The sequence below is a fragment of the Ahaetulla prasina genome, chromosome 6, assembly GCF_028640845.1.
Source record: "Ahaetulla prasina isolate Xishuangbanna chromosome 6, ASM2864084v1, whole genome shotgun sequence".
NCBI classification, from domain to species: domain Eukaryota; kingdom Metazoa; phylum Chordata; class Lepidosauria; order Squamata; family Colubridae; genus Ahaetulla; species Ahaetulla prasina.
This window is the reverse complement of record NC_080544.1, coordinates 111,460,856-111,474,788: the sequence shown is the minus strand read 5'-3', so window position 1 is coordinate 111,474,788 and position 13,933 is coordinate 111,460,856. Positions and strand designations below refer to the sequence as shown.

Genomic DNA, 13,933 nt, shown 5'->3' with positions numbered 1-13,933 from the left:
TACCTAACTTGGATCATGAAGCATCTGCAAGAAAGCAACCACGCTCAGAGAGCACAAAGAGCCCCACAGTCCTCCTCCTCCTCTCCACAAAGCCTGTTCCCTTCTAGCACTGATGATGTTACCTAGTTGGGTCATGAAATGTCTTCAAGCAAACAACCAAGCTCAGAGTACACCAAGGACCTTCTCTTCTTCCCCTTCCCCTTTCCTCCTCCTTCTCTTCTTTCTCCTCTCTGAAAACCCCCCTCTCTTCTAGCACTGATAACGTTACCTAGTTGAGTCATGAAACGTATGTAAGAAAACAACAACAACAACAAAACCCAAGTGAAAAACCAAGCAGGTTTTGGTATGTTCAGGTCTTTTCCCGTGTAAGATTGGAAGCATTTAGGCAACGTGTCGATGAGATCTCACTCATCATCTTCAGGCTTTGGCTTTGTTCTAATGCGAGCAAAGTGGGATTTGAGTTGGTGAGAAGCCAGACCGCAGATGCATCATTAGCCATTTCAAACCCCTCCAATCCATACATGCAGCAGACTGACACCCACCATGAAGATGTAGCACGACCACAAACGCGAAGCCAAACAACAGCAATGCAGCTCACCAACTCAAATCCCCCTGCAACTCAGACTAACCTGAGCACAACCAAGCCCCCCCCCCACCCAAACAGAACACACCCCATCCAATCAGAGCACAGCCAACCCCACCATCCAATCAGAGCACAGCCAAACCCACAACCAATCAGAACACACCTCCACCCAATCAGAACACGGCCAAGCTCCCAACCAATCAGTTCAAACCACCACTAGCAGTTAAAAGGAAGAAACAGCTGGGATCACACATTGCTCCTAGAAGCACGAAGCAGTAAACACCAGCCTGAAGATGATGAATGAGACTTTGTCGAAACGTTGCCAAGACACTTCCAATTTTACGCGGGAGAAAACCCGAATAACCAAAGATCTACATACAAACACCCGTGAAAATCTCAGAAAACGAATATATATATATATATAGGGGGAGAGAGAGAGGGAGAGAGATTTTCTTGGACCGGTGTTTGGCTACCAGCTCTCAGCTGCAAGAGTTTCCTCTTTAGAAAACAAGCAGGAAATCCTTTTGCAATTGGAGGCCACACAGGGCTGCGGGAAAATTGGCAATACAGGCCTGGAATTTTTAGACCCCACTTTTTTTCCTGTGTTTTAGTAAAAGAATTGTGATCACCATGTTGGATGCTTTAAAATTCCCCTTTCATTAGATTTCTTTCTTCTTTTTTTCATTTAAAATCTTACTTCCCCAATCAGGAAGTTTCAACTATTTTGTTCTGTGGCAGGGATTACAGAGAGGAATTTTGTGCTGTGTACAGGTTATAGCTCAGAAATTGCTCACCTCATCAAACAAGGAGGAAGTTAGATTTGCAGGCTGAGTATTTAGGTGACTGATAGATTGATTGGGTGGATTGACGGGTGATTTATGCAAACTCGTTGAATGGATCCACAAGGGACTAGAAATAAAAGAATAAAGATGAAGCAAATGCCTAACCAGTTTATTTATGTACATTTCAACAAGATCATTTTCAGGGTTACAGAACCATTTTAAATAGTTAATAAAACATGGAATACAGATAGTCCTCCACTTACAACCACAATTGAGCCCAACTTTTCCGTTGCTAAGCGAGGTATTTGATAAGTGATTTTTGTCCCATTTTTTTTTACTTACCAAGTGAATTACTGTTCACAGTTGTTCACAACTGTTGTTAAATGAATCTGGATTCCCCCAATGACTTTGCTTGTTAGAAGGTCACAAAAAGGGGAGCAGAGACCCTGAGACACTGCAACCGTCATAAATATGAATCCGTTGCCAAGTGCCTGAATTTTGATCACGCAACCATGGGGATGCTGCAAGGGTTGTAAAGTGTGAAAAATGGTCCTAAAATACTTTTTTTCAGTGGCGTTGTAACTTTGAACGGTCACTAAATGAACTGTTGTAAGTCGAGGACTGCCTGTATGTATTTTTTATTATTATTAATGGAAGGGGGGGAGGGGGGAGGGAAGCGCAACAGCTGTTTATTGTGGGGCAGTTTTGTCCCAGTTGCTGCAAAGTCAAAGAACTCTATAACTGTCTGGTTCGGTTCTGCAACCCAACAAGAAAAACACAGACTTCAGAGGATAATTAGAACTGCAGAAAAAATAATTGCTACCAACCTGCCTTCCATTGAGGACCTGTATACTGCACGAATCAAGAAGAGGGCCGTGAAAATATTTACAGATCCCTCGCACCCTGGACATAAACTGTTTCAACTCCTACCCTCAAAACGACGCTATAGAGCACTGCACACCAGAACAACTAGACACAAGAACAGTTTTTTCCCGAAGGCCATCACTCTGCTAAACAAATAATTCCCTCAACACTGTCAGACTATTTACTGAATCTGCACTACTATTAATCGTTTCATAGTTCCCATCACCAATCTCTTTCCATTTATGACTGTATGACTATAACTTGTTGCTGGCAATCCTTATGATTTATATTGATATATTGACCATCATTTGTGTTGTAAATGTTGTACCTTGATGAACGTATCTTTTCTTTTATGTACACTGAGAGCATATGCACCAAGACAAATTCCTTGTGTGTCCAATCACACTTGGCCAATAAAATTCAATTCTATTCTATTCTATTCTATTCTATTCTATTCTATTCTATTCTATTCTATTCTATTCTATTCTATTCTATTCTATTCTATTCTATTCTATTCTATTCTAAAGAACGCAGAGTTTAGCTTCTTTTGTTTTGAATTCCTTGATTTCTCAACAAAAACTAGTCAGTAAAATTTTTTGAATTTTGATGTTTTATTTGTTATATATATATAACATTCAATTTTCATCAATCAGTGTGTGGTCTGGGTACAGTTATTTTTAAACAATCCTGATACATATATTTCTTGTGGTATTCATCACTGTAATATTGATAATATAATAATATAATAACAATAATAACCTTGATGCTACTAATTGTTTGTGGCGTGGAAATTGTGGACAGAGTGAATTTGGGTCATGGTTGGAACTGGGAGTTCCCTTCAAACGAGGCATTGTCGCATTTCAGAAACCTTTGTGTGCACTGCACACACAATCAAGTTGACCTTGAGGAAGACTAACAACAGAGGGCGGCTTTGCGGAAGGGAGGAGCTGCCTCCCACGGCTTGCGCGAGCGCTCTTCGGGCAGGTGCATCATCTGAATAGTACGACTTTGATGATCCATTCGAATGAAAAGGAAGAATATTATAACTACTTAACCGAAGAATAGAGTTGGAGGAGACCCTAAAGGTCTTCTAGTCCAACCCCCTGCATAAATGGTTTCAGACAAATGGTTCTACAGTCTCTTCTTAAAAGCCTCCAGTGTTGGAGCATTTACAACTTCTGCAGGCAAATTCTTCCACTGGTTTATTATTCTAACTATCAGGAAATTTCTCCTTAGTTCTAGGTTGCTTCTCTCCTTGATTGGTTTCCATCCGTTGCTGCTTATCCTGCCTTCTGGTGCTTTGGAGAATAGGTTGACCCCCCTCTTCTTTGTGGCAACCCCTGAGATATTGGAAGGCTGCTATCATGTCTCCCCTGGTCCTTCTTTTTATTAAACTAGACATACCCAATTCCTGCAACCGTTAACAGAATGACAGAGTTGGAAGGGACCTTGGAGGTCTTCTTGTCCAACCCCCTGGTCAAGCAGGAAACCCTGCACTATTTCAGACAAAGCAGAAAAACCTCAAGAAAGGACACTGGCATTTGCTGCCGTCAGGTGTGGGGATGTCTCTCAAAAAGAGCTGCATAAATTCCTCTCCATGACTTTGTGGCTGCTTATGACCTCCTTCGCCGTATCCCTAGCCATAACCCTGGAAAGGGATGCTTGTCTGCCTCTCCATGCTAATGACTTCCTGAAGGTGCAGGATCGATCCCGAATGAGACAGAACTGGCCTGGGTAGTAGATCGTCCTAATGCATTGCTTAATCTTGTGTTTCTCAACCTTGGGAACTCAAAAGAAGTGTGGACTTCAGCTCCCAGAATTCCCCATCCGGCTCGAGGGATTCCACACATCTACAGCTTGAGAAACACTGGCTTAATCCATTGACAGAAGCTGGGGACAATCTTTGTTTACCAGAGCTAAATTGTGTGGAATTGCAGACCTGCAATCTTTAGTCTTTGCGTAGATTTAAAAGACTCAGCCAGTGTTTCCGTGTGCGTGGTTTTTGCATTGATTGTCGGAATCCCTTAACTTTATTGACAGGTTTTGTAAGCTCACAAGGTTCCTACAAAGGTATTTAGAATAGAATTATTTTTTTTATTGGCCAAGTGTGATTGGACACACAAGGAGTTTGTCTTGGTGCATATGCTCTCAGTGTACATAAAGAAAAAATAAAATATATTTGTCAAGAATCATAAGATACAACACTTAGTGATAATAGAAATAGAATAGAATAGAATAGAATAGAATATTGACCAAGTGTGATTGGAGACACAAGGAATTTGTCTTGGTGCATATGCTCTCAGTGTACATAAAAAGACAAGATACCTTCATCAAGGTACAACACTTACAACACAAATGATGATTAATATATCAATATAAATCATAAGGATTGCCAGCAACAAAGTTACAGTCATACAGTCATATGACTGTAACTTTATTTATTAATTATTTGTTTATTTATTTATTACTTAGAATGGCATCTCCTGATACGTACAGCAAGAAGCAGCTTTCTTTTGAGTTTCCAAAATGTGTGTGTGTGTATGTATGTATGTATGTATATGGAATGACCTCTGGGGTCCTGTGAATCATAATTTTGAGGAGACCAAGAGAATGTACAGCATGAGTTTCTTTATTAGGCAAATAAATTTCAGAGAGCAAACCCCACCCCCTTGTAGTACTGATGATGTTACCTAGGTGGGTTATGAAATGTCAGTAAACAAACCACTGAGCTCGAAGAGCAAGAAGGGACTCCACAGTAGCAGTTGTAGTTGTAGTAGTAATACTCTTCGCAAACCCCACTCCTTTCTAGCATTGATGGCATTACCTGGTTGGGTAATGAAACATCTGCAAGAAAATCACCAAGCTCAGAAAGCAGCAAGATCCCACAGTTGTCCTCCTCCTCTTCCTCTTCTCCTCCTCCTCCTCCTCCTCCTCTTCCACCACCTTCTTTTACTTCGTTTTCCCTTCCAGCATACCTTCTAACTAGACATCTAGATGATACCTAGTTAGTAATGAAAGATCTGTAAAAAAAGAAGCAAGCTTAGAGAGCACCAAGGAGTCCATCAAATAAACAACTGTCTGTGAGTTTGGGAATTCAGTTAAAGGGGACCAAAATAAATCATTGCTCTTTTTCCTTTAGGGGGAAAAAAAAAAAGGTGATTCTGTTGTTGAATTTGTCTGCCCAAAGATCTACTAAGATCTTCGCATTCTGATGCCATGCTATGCAGGTCCTCTTTCTGATACCTTATTTCTTTTTTTTTTTCCCTCCCCTCTCCTGAAAAGCCGTAACCAACTCTCGACGTTGCCTGTCCACCTGTGCAGCTTGCCCTTAAAAGTTCTGATAGCCAGCAACAATAAACTGGTCTCCATCCCAGAAGAAATCGGACATCTGAGACATCTGATGGAGCTTGTAAGTGCCTACGTCTTTCCCGAGCTCGGCCTTTGATTCTTTGCGATCTGCTGCTTTCTGGATTTAGATTTGATGGCTGAAATTTAGTTTTGTTCAGAAAAAACTTAGAACTTTTATCTACTGTTAAGTCAGTTTTTTTGTTCAAAAAATTGATTTAATGGTGGATAAAAATTGTAATGGTTGACCAAAAGTTGATAGTTTGCCCTGAAATGCAGATTGTTCTCGATTTACGACCATTTGTTTAGTGACTGAATTTAGACCAGCATTGAAAAAAGTGACATGCACTTAGAACCATTGTAGCATTCCCATGTTCACATGATCAAAATTTGGACCCTGGGCAACTGGCATGTCTTTTTGATGGTTCCAGTGTCCTGGGATCACATGATCCTCTTTTGTGACCTTCTGACAAGCAAAGTCAACGGGGAAGCCAGATTTTTTTTATTTATTTTTTACATTTATACCCCGCCCTTCTCCGAAGATTCAGGGCGGCTTACAATGTATAAGGCAATAGTCTCATTCTATTTGTATACTTTTTTACAAAGTCAACTTATTGCCCCCCCAACAATCTGGGTCCTCATTTTACCTACCTTATAAAGGGTGGAAGGCTGAGTCAACCTTGGGCCAGGCTCGAACCTGCAGTAATTGCAGGCTCTGTGTTCTAATAACAGGCTTCTCTACTGCCTGAGCTATCCCGGCCCCTTCACTTAACAACCGTGTTACTAATTTAATAATTGCAGTGTTTCACTTAGAACGGTGGCGAAAGGTCGTACAGCAGGGCAGAATTCACTTAATAACTGTCTTGATTAGCTATGGAGATTCGGGGCTCAGTTGCAGTTGTAAGTCGAGGACTACCTGAAGCAGTATTTCATTATTATTTTTTAAACAATCAGATTAAGTATTTCTGTTTCTCTGTCGATATCCTGACTTTGATGAAGTCAAAGCCCCTTTGCATCCCAGGACTGATATTTATTGCCATTAAGATGCTCTGCCTTTTAATCCTCTTACGTTGCTTCTCTGAGGTTTTAATAGCCGGTGGGACATCTGCCAACTTTTTGTGGCTTTTCGTTTAGTTTCATGATGATGTTTAAATAAGCATTGAGGTTATTTAAACAGTGAGATGGTGATTCCTGAGAGAGAATGGCAGATCAGTTTTAATCATATATTCAGGTAGTCCTCCGGGAACGCTGATCATGGCAAGGGCCAGGCTGTCTGAGAAACCGGCTCACCCCTGTGGGATTGGCCCACCCCACTTGTGCCAGCAGAAGGGGCATGCTGCGGACCCCGTCAGCCAAGGAATTCTGGCAGGTGGGGTCCAGGACAGAGCCTTTCCTGCTGTGGCTTCCATCCTCTGGAACATATTACCCCCCTCCCCCTCCCCAAGGTTAGATCCACTGTCATCCTTTCTGCCTTCCGAAAGACCTGGCTGTGCCAACTAGCCTGGGGCCTCAATGCGGTGTGGCACTTTGGAGTTGGCTGATGGGGAAGAGAACATCCTACCTCATCCTTGTGCTCACCGGGCTCCTTCCCTCTCCATCCTGCTGAATTATATTTTGACTGAATTTTCCCATGTAAGTTGTCTATCTATCACCTATCTCTGTCTTTGTCTGTCTGCCTGCCTATCTTGTCTGTCTGTCTGTCTGTCTGTCTTTCTCTGTCCCTATCTATCTATCTATCTATCTATCTATCTATCTATCTATCTATCTATCTATCTATCTATCTATCTATCTACCTACCTACCTACCTACCTACCTACCTACCTACCTACCTACCTACCTATTTATCTAGTTAGCTATCATCTATCTATCTATCTAATTAGCTATCATCTATCTATCTATCTATCTATCTATCTATCTATCTATCTATCTATCTATCTATCTATCTATCTATCTATCTACCTCTACCATCTAGCTATCTAGTTAGCTATCTATCTTTCTCTCCCTCCCTCCCTCCCTCCCTCCCTCCCCTTCCAGCTATCGTCCGTCCATCCGTCCATCTGTCTATCTATCTATCATCTATCTCTGTCTTTGTCTGCCTGCCTGCCTATCTTGTTTGTCTGTCTGTCTGTCTGTCTGTCTGTCTGTCTGTCTGTCTGTCTGTCTATCTATCTATCTATCTATCTATCTGCTATCTCTCTCTCTCTCTCATCTATCTATCTATCTATCATCCATCCATCTCTATATCTATCTATTTTATTTATTTATTTTTATTTATTTATTTGATTTTTATACCGCCCTTCTCCCGAAGGACTCAGGGCGGTGTCCAGGCAAAAATAAAACAGATAATACAATATACAATTTAAAATGCAGATTAAAAAACTTATTTTAAAATTAGCCTGATAGGTTAAAATATACTATACTAGACTAAAACCCCATTTAAAATTAATTAATAAAAATTTAAAATTAATAAAATTCAGTTCAAGCCAGCCCCGTGCGAATGAAAAGATGTGTCTTCAGTTCGCGACGGAATGTCTGAAGGTCAGGTATTTGACGTAAACCTGGGGGAAGCTCGTTCCAGAGTGTGGGAGCCCCCACAGAGAAGGCCCTTCCCCTGAGGGCCGCCAGCTGACATTGTTTGGCGGACGACACCCTGAGAAGTCCCTCTCTGTGAGAGCGTACGGGTCGGTGGGAGGCATGTGGTAACAGCAGGCAGTCCCGTAAGTACCCAGGCCCTAAGCCATGGAGCGCTTTAAAGGTCATAACCAACACCTTAAACCAACACCTATTATCTATCTACCTCTACCAACTAGCTATCTAGTTAGCTATCTATCTTTCTCTCCCTCCCTCCCTCCCTCCCTCCCCTTCCAGCTATCGTCCGTCCATCCGTCCATCTGTCTATCTATCTATCATCTATCTCTGTCTTTGTCTGCCTGCCTGCCTATCTTGTTTGTCTGTCTGTCTGTCTGTCTGTCTGTCTGTCTGTCTGTCTGTCTATCTATCTATCTATCTATCTATCTATCTATCTGCTATCTCTCTCTCTCTCTCATCTATCTATCTATCTATCATCCATCCATCTCTATATCTATCTATTTTATTTATTTATTTTTATTTATTTATTTGATTTTTATACCGCCCTTCTCCCGAAGGACTCAGGGCGGTGTCCAGGCAAAAATAAAACAGATAATACAATATACAATTTAAAATGCAGATTAAAAAACTTATTTTAAAATTAGCCTGATAGGTTAAAATATACTATACTAGACTAAAACCCCATTTAAAATTAATTAATAAAAATTTAAAATTAATAAAATTCAGTTCAAGCCAGCCCCGTGCGAATGAAAAGATGTGTCTTCAGTTCGCGACGGAATGTCTGAAGGTCAGGTATTTGACGTAAACCTGGGGGAAGCTCGTTCCAGAGTGTGGGAGCCCCCACAGAGAAGGCCCTTCCCCTGAGGGCCGCCAGCTGACATTGTTTGGCGGACGACACCCTGAGAAGTCCCTCTCTGTGAGAGCGTACGGGTCGGTGGGAGGCATGTGGTAACAGCAGGCAGTCCCGTAAGTACCCAGGCCCTAAGCCATGGAGCGCTTTAAAGGTCATAACCAACACCTTAAACCAACACCTATTATCTATCTACCTCTACCAACTAGCTATCTAGTTAGCTATCTATCTTTCTCTCCCTCCCTCCGTTCCCCTCCAGCTTTTATCCGTCCATCTGTCTGTCAGAATATATCTGGCAGCTTGACTCACTTTTAGTGACTCCAGGGGGCTTACAAAGATAAAAAACCCAATATAAAAACAAGAACCCCTCACTCCTGCCCCTTGGCGACAACAGTCAGATGATGAACTCTGCGTCCCCCTGGGGTCCCCAAGCTCCTTTTCACAATCAGCTCTTCAGGGCGTGCGAAAGAGTGTCAGGGTGTGGGCCAATCTTATCTCTGCAGGGATGATGTTCTACAGGGAGGGAGCCACCGCGGAGGAGGCCCGTCGTCTTGGTCCCACCAGATGGACCTCCTTAAGCGATAGGAACCCCAACATCCCCTGCCTCCCTTCTCTGGCGGGTCAGGTAGCTTGTAACTGGAAAAAAACGGACGTTCAAATAACTTTGAATTCCTGAAGGGTTGCTTTCACTTGAATGCGGACCACGAGGGGAAGAACAATTGACATTTTTAAAAACTGACCTCGCCTCTGTTTTCCAGGATGTCAGCTGCAACGAGATCCAGACAATCCCTCCCCAAATTGGCAATCTAAATTCCTTGCGGGATCTCAACATCAGAAGGAATCATCTGGTACATTTACCTGAAGGTAAAAACATGCGCATACACACGCAGACACACAAGGAAGTTTTAATGTCACTGCTCGTTTGCGGAATATGAGTTAAAATGTGCTCGTTTTTAGATATGCATGTCTTGCTGCTTCCATGACTAGTTGACCTATAACGTTTTTATTGTGTTGTGTGCGTGTACACCTGCAGAGCTTGCCGAGCTGCCTTTGATTCGGTTAGATTTCTCCTGCAATAAAATCACAACAATCCCAGTGTGTTACCGGAACCTCAGGCACTTACAGACAATCACCTTAGATAACAACCCCTTGCAGTCTCCCCCCGCCCAGGTAACGTATTCCCCAAGTCTTAAAATTTAAATTGTGACTAAAACTGTGGTTTCTCTAAACCCAAAATCTCCAATATTTCATTGGAGAAAACTTGGCTTTTAGCTTCATGCCCGCCTTCTGGCGTTTTTGCTCTGTTGCATAGTTGTTAAGACTGTGGCATTTGATGTGTGCTTTGTGGGCAAGGTAGAATTCACCTTGGACAAGCGACAATCCATGGAAATTCATCCTACGATTTAAATCTCAGAACCGGGAGGCTAAAAATCACAGTCTATTATTTTGCTGTTGCTGTGATAATTGATGCTGTCTGGGCAAGCATATAATGGCCCTATTCAGAAATAATGCTTCAGTAGCCTGCTTATGAGGCATGGGGCCATCCCCCAGAATTGCATATGTGTCAGTATACATTTACAAATCCCCAGCCTCCTTTTAAAGGCTTACTATCCTCCACTTAATCCAAAGCCCTCAACTATCACGAAATGAAACCCCAAATAGTCTGCTTGAGGCTTTGGCATTTGAAGTCCGAAAAGGAAACTGCAATTGATAGCTGATTAAAACAGATTATTAAATCACATTTGAGACTAATAGTATACAGAGCAATCAGGTAAAAAATGGGGAATGTAGCACAAAGGCTATTCGAAGCTGGAGCCATCAGAGGAAAACTGGAGAATTTAGCACTTAGAAGAGATTATTTGTAGCTCAACATTGAACTGATGCATCTAAGCTTTGTTGTCTTCGTAGAGACATTTCATTACCTGACTAGATAACATCATCAGTGCTAGAAGGGAGTGGGATTTGCTCTTCGTTTATATACTAGTGGCTTGCCCTGTCAGTGTTGTACAAGTCAGATAAAGAAGGTAACAATAAGAACAGTTTAATCAGCAACCATCGAGAACACTCCCACCTATATTGAGGGAGAGGGAGATGGGGGGGGAGAGGGAGATGGGGGGGGAGAGGGAGATGGGGGGGAGAGAGAGAGAGAGAGAGGAAGGAAGGAAGGAAGGAAGGGAGGAAGGAAGGAAGGAAGGAAAGAAAGAAAGAAAGAAAGAGAAAGAAGGGAAGGAAGGAAGGAAGGAAGAGAAAAGATTAAAATGTTGGGCATTAAAACTTCAAAATCAACATTTATGTCCTTTTATATAGAAAATGTTCTTCCATTAAAGACTTCTATTCTGACTTTAACCATCTGCCATCATATATTGAACTGGATCGATTTATTTCCTTAAGAGCCATACTAGAATGTGGTGCTGAAATCTTCAGAAAAAGTTCAAATTTATTGTTGAAAGCAGGCTGTACATTTTCAGTGGTGGCTTTATATCCGACCTGCTCTGAATCTCTGGGTCTGATCTTTCTTAATCACTCTGGGGCAGGGGTCTCCAACCTTGGTCCCTTTAAGACTTGTGGACTTCAACTTCCAGAATCCCTCAGCCAGCCATGTCTGTTTCTTTTTCTCTTACCCACCAAAGTGGAGAGATTGCAGAGGAAGGGATTGCAAGAGAGTAAGCAAAGCTGGCTGAGGAACTTTGGGAGTTGAAGTCCACAAGTCTTAAAGGGACCAAGGTTGGAGACCCCTGCTCTGGGGCAAGGACGACATTTGCTTGGCCAAACTTCTTTAAAATAGATTTAGGTTTCATATAGACTGCCCTGCTTTCAAAATGTATTTATTTACATACGAAATATATCTATGAGATTTATTTGCCGCCCATCTAGTATCCAATAACTCTGGACGGCTTACAGCATACAAACACTGAAACATTCAAGGACATTTAAATCAACAATCATACAATATAGTGGATAAAATCGTTAACAAATAAAAAATGCTTTGTCTTCCCCCTCCCCTTTCTAGATATGTATAAAAGGAAAAATCCATATATTTAAGTATCTGAACATGGAAGCGTGTAAAGTTGTGCCAGACCTTCCCGATTATGATAGGCGACCGATAGGCTTCGGATCCTGGTAAGCAGCCAGACATTTCAAATTCGTGTTGAACTTTTCTCCTGAGTTAAGAAGGGTGGACTTCAACTCCCAGAATTCTCTGCGCTGACTGAGGAACTCTGGGAGTGGAAGTCCACCCGTCTTAAAAATTGAGGTTGAGAAACACTGCTCACGGTTCTTAACCATCTGGTCGTTGGCTCAAAGGCACCCTGCTGGCTTTCCTGCCTAAGGCGGGACTAGAACTCCCAGTCTCCTGGTTGCATCATCACAACTGCCTTCAAAGCTGTCGGCATGGCACCCTGCTGAGGTGAAGTGTCGAAGCTTCCTGGATCTAGCTCAGGGGTCTCCAAGCTTGGCAACTTTTAAGTTGTGGACTTCAACTCCCAGAGTTCTTCTGGGAGTTGAAGTCCACAAGTTTTGCTGGCTTTGCTGGCTGAGGAACTCTGGGAGTTGAAGTCCACAAGTCTTAAAAGTTGCCAAGCTTGGGGACCCCTCATCTAGCTTGTCACACCTGTACCTGCTGCCCCAGAGGACTGAGGCCCATTAGAAAGGAGTTAATGCAAATGGGGAAATTAAAACAAAAGAGAAACCTGTTTGTTCATCAGGGTGGATAAAAATCGATGATTTTTTTTAAAATTAAAAATGGATTTCTTTCGATTTTTATCAAATTTATTTTAATAAAATCTTTTTGGAGTAAAAATCTGTCTAAAGATAGTTTTCTATTTAAGATGCATTAATAATTTAGTTTATTCAGCATGAAATGGAGCTAAGTTAGGTAGGAGGATGAGCCTGTAGATTCTGCAATATTGGGACTGTCGGTGAGTCAATGGCGGGTCAGAGGAGGAGCCTCTGTGGGACAGAGATGGCACTTGCTCTTAAAAAATTATTATTTAAATCAAGCCTTTTTACCATGGTTTAAATCGAGTCGGTTTAAATCAAATCCACCCTGCCGTTCACACACCTGGCGTCAGCTACTTGGAAATGCACAAAAGCCCACACTGTGAAATGCACTTTGGGTCATAAATCCTTTCCGGAGATAATCCGTTGCTTCCGGCTGCGGCATTTTCAGAGACAGGATGCAGTAGAAATAATAACCAACACTGTGTGTATTACTTCTCCCACCAGTGAGTTCTGTTTTACCACAAGTGACAACTAGCTAAGGATGGTTAGCAAGGCCTGAGTGGAACCAAGTTGTCTACTTGTTGTTGTTGTTGTTGTTGTTACAGACCCCCGAGGGGGCCTCAGGGCCTGGGGGGACAGAGGATGCTTTGTTAAATGTCTGCTGGCAGGGGGTCGAGGATGTCCTTTGTTACAAGGGTGCTGACCAAAGCAGTTTTTTCAATAAAGGCATCTGTAAAATCACTGCATTGAGCTCTCTGGTCACTGTGCATAGGGAGAGCATCTGTTTCTGCTCGCTCAGCCCCTTCATAGATTTATGTCACAGCTCTGTCTATAGTGATGGAGTCAGTTTGATGGATAAAAGCTACACCCCTTTGGCGTGTCTGGAGCTCACTGGAGATGGCTGTCCAGGACTCTGTGAATTTAAGTAGCCCTCAACTTACAACCATTCATTTCCAAAGCACCTGAGGGTAGCACAAGAAGCATGACATGATAGGGTCTGCCACAAAGAAGAGGGAGTCAAGCTATTCTCCGAAGCACCTGTGGGCAGGACAAGAAGCAATGGATGGAAACGCATCAAGGAGAGAAGCAACTAAGGCAGGGGTCTGCAAACGTGGCTCTTTTAAGACTTATGGACTTCAACTCCCAGAGTTCCTCAGCCAGCAAAGCTGGTTGAGGAACTCTGGGGTTTGAAGTCCACAA

General features: G+C 42.4%; 1 protein-coding gene across 1 annotated transcript in view; it reads left to right on the top strand.

The window, feature by feature from the left end:
• Nucleotides 1-13,933, top strand: part of LRCH3 (leucine rich repeats and calponin homology domain containing 3) — a 116,867-nt gene that overhangs the window by 41,703 nt on the left and 61,231 nt on the right. Inside the window, exons 3-6 of the mRNA XM_058187808.1 lie at nt 5,512-5,638; nt 9,772-9,877; nt 10,047-10,183; nt 12,024-12,133. Of these exons, the coding sequence (XP_058043791.1) occupies nt 5,512-5,638; nt 9,772-9,877; nt 10,047-10,183; nt 12,024-12,133 (480 nt within the window). The remainder of the gene's footprint in view (nt 1-5,511; nt 5,639-9,771; nt 9,878-10,046; nt 10,184-12,023; nt 12,134-13,933) is intronic.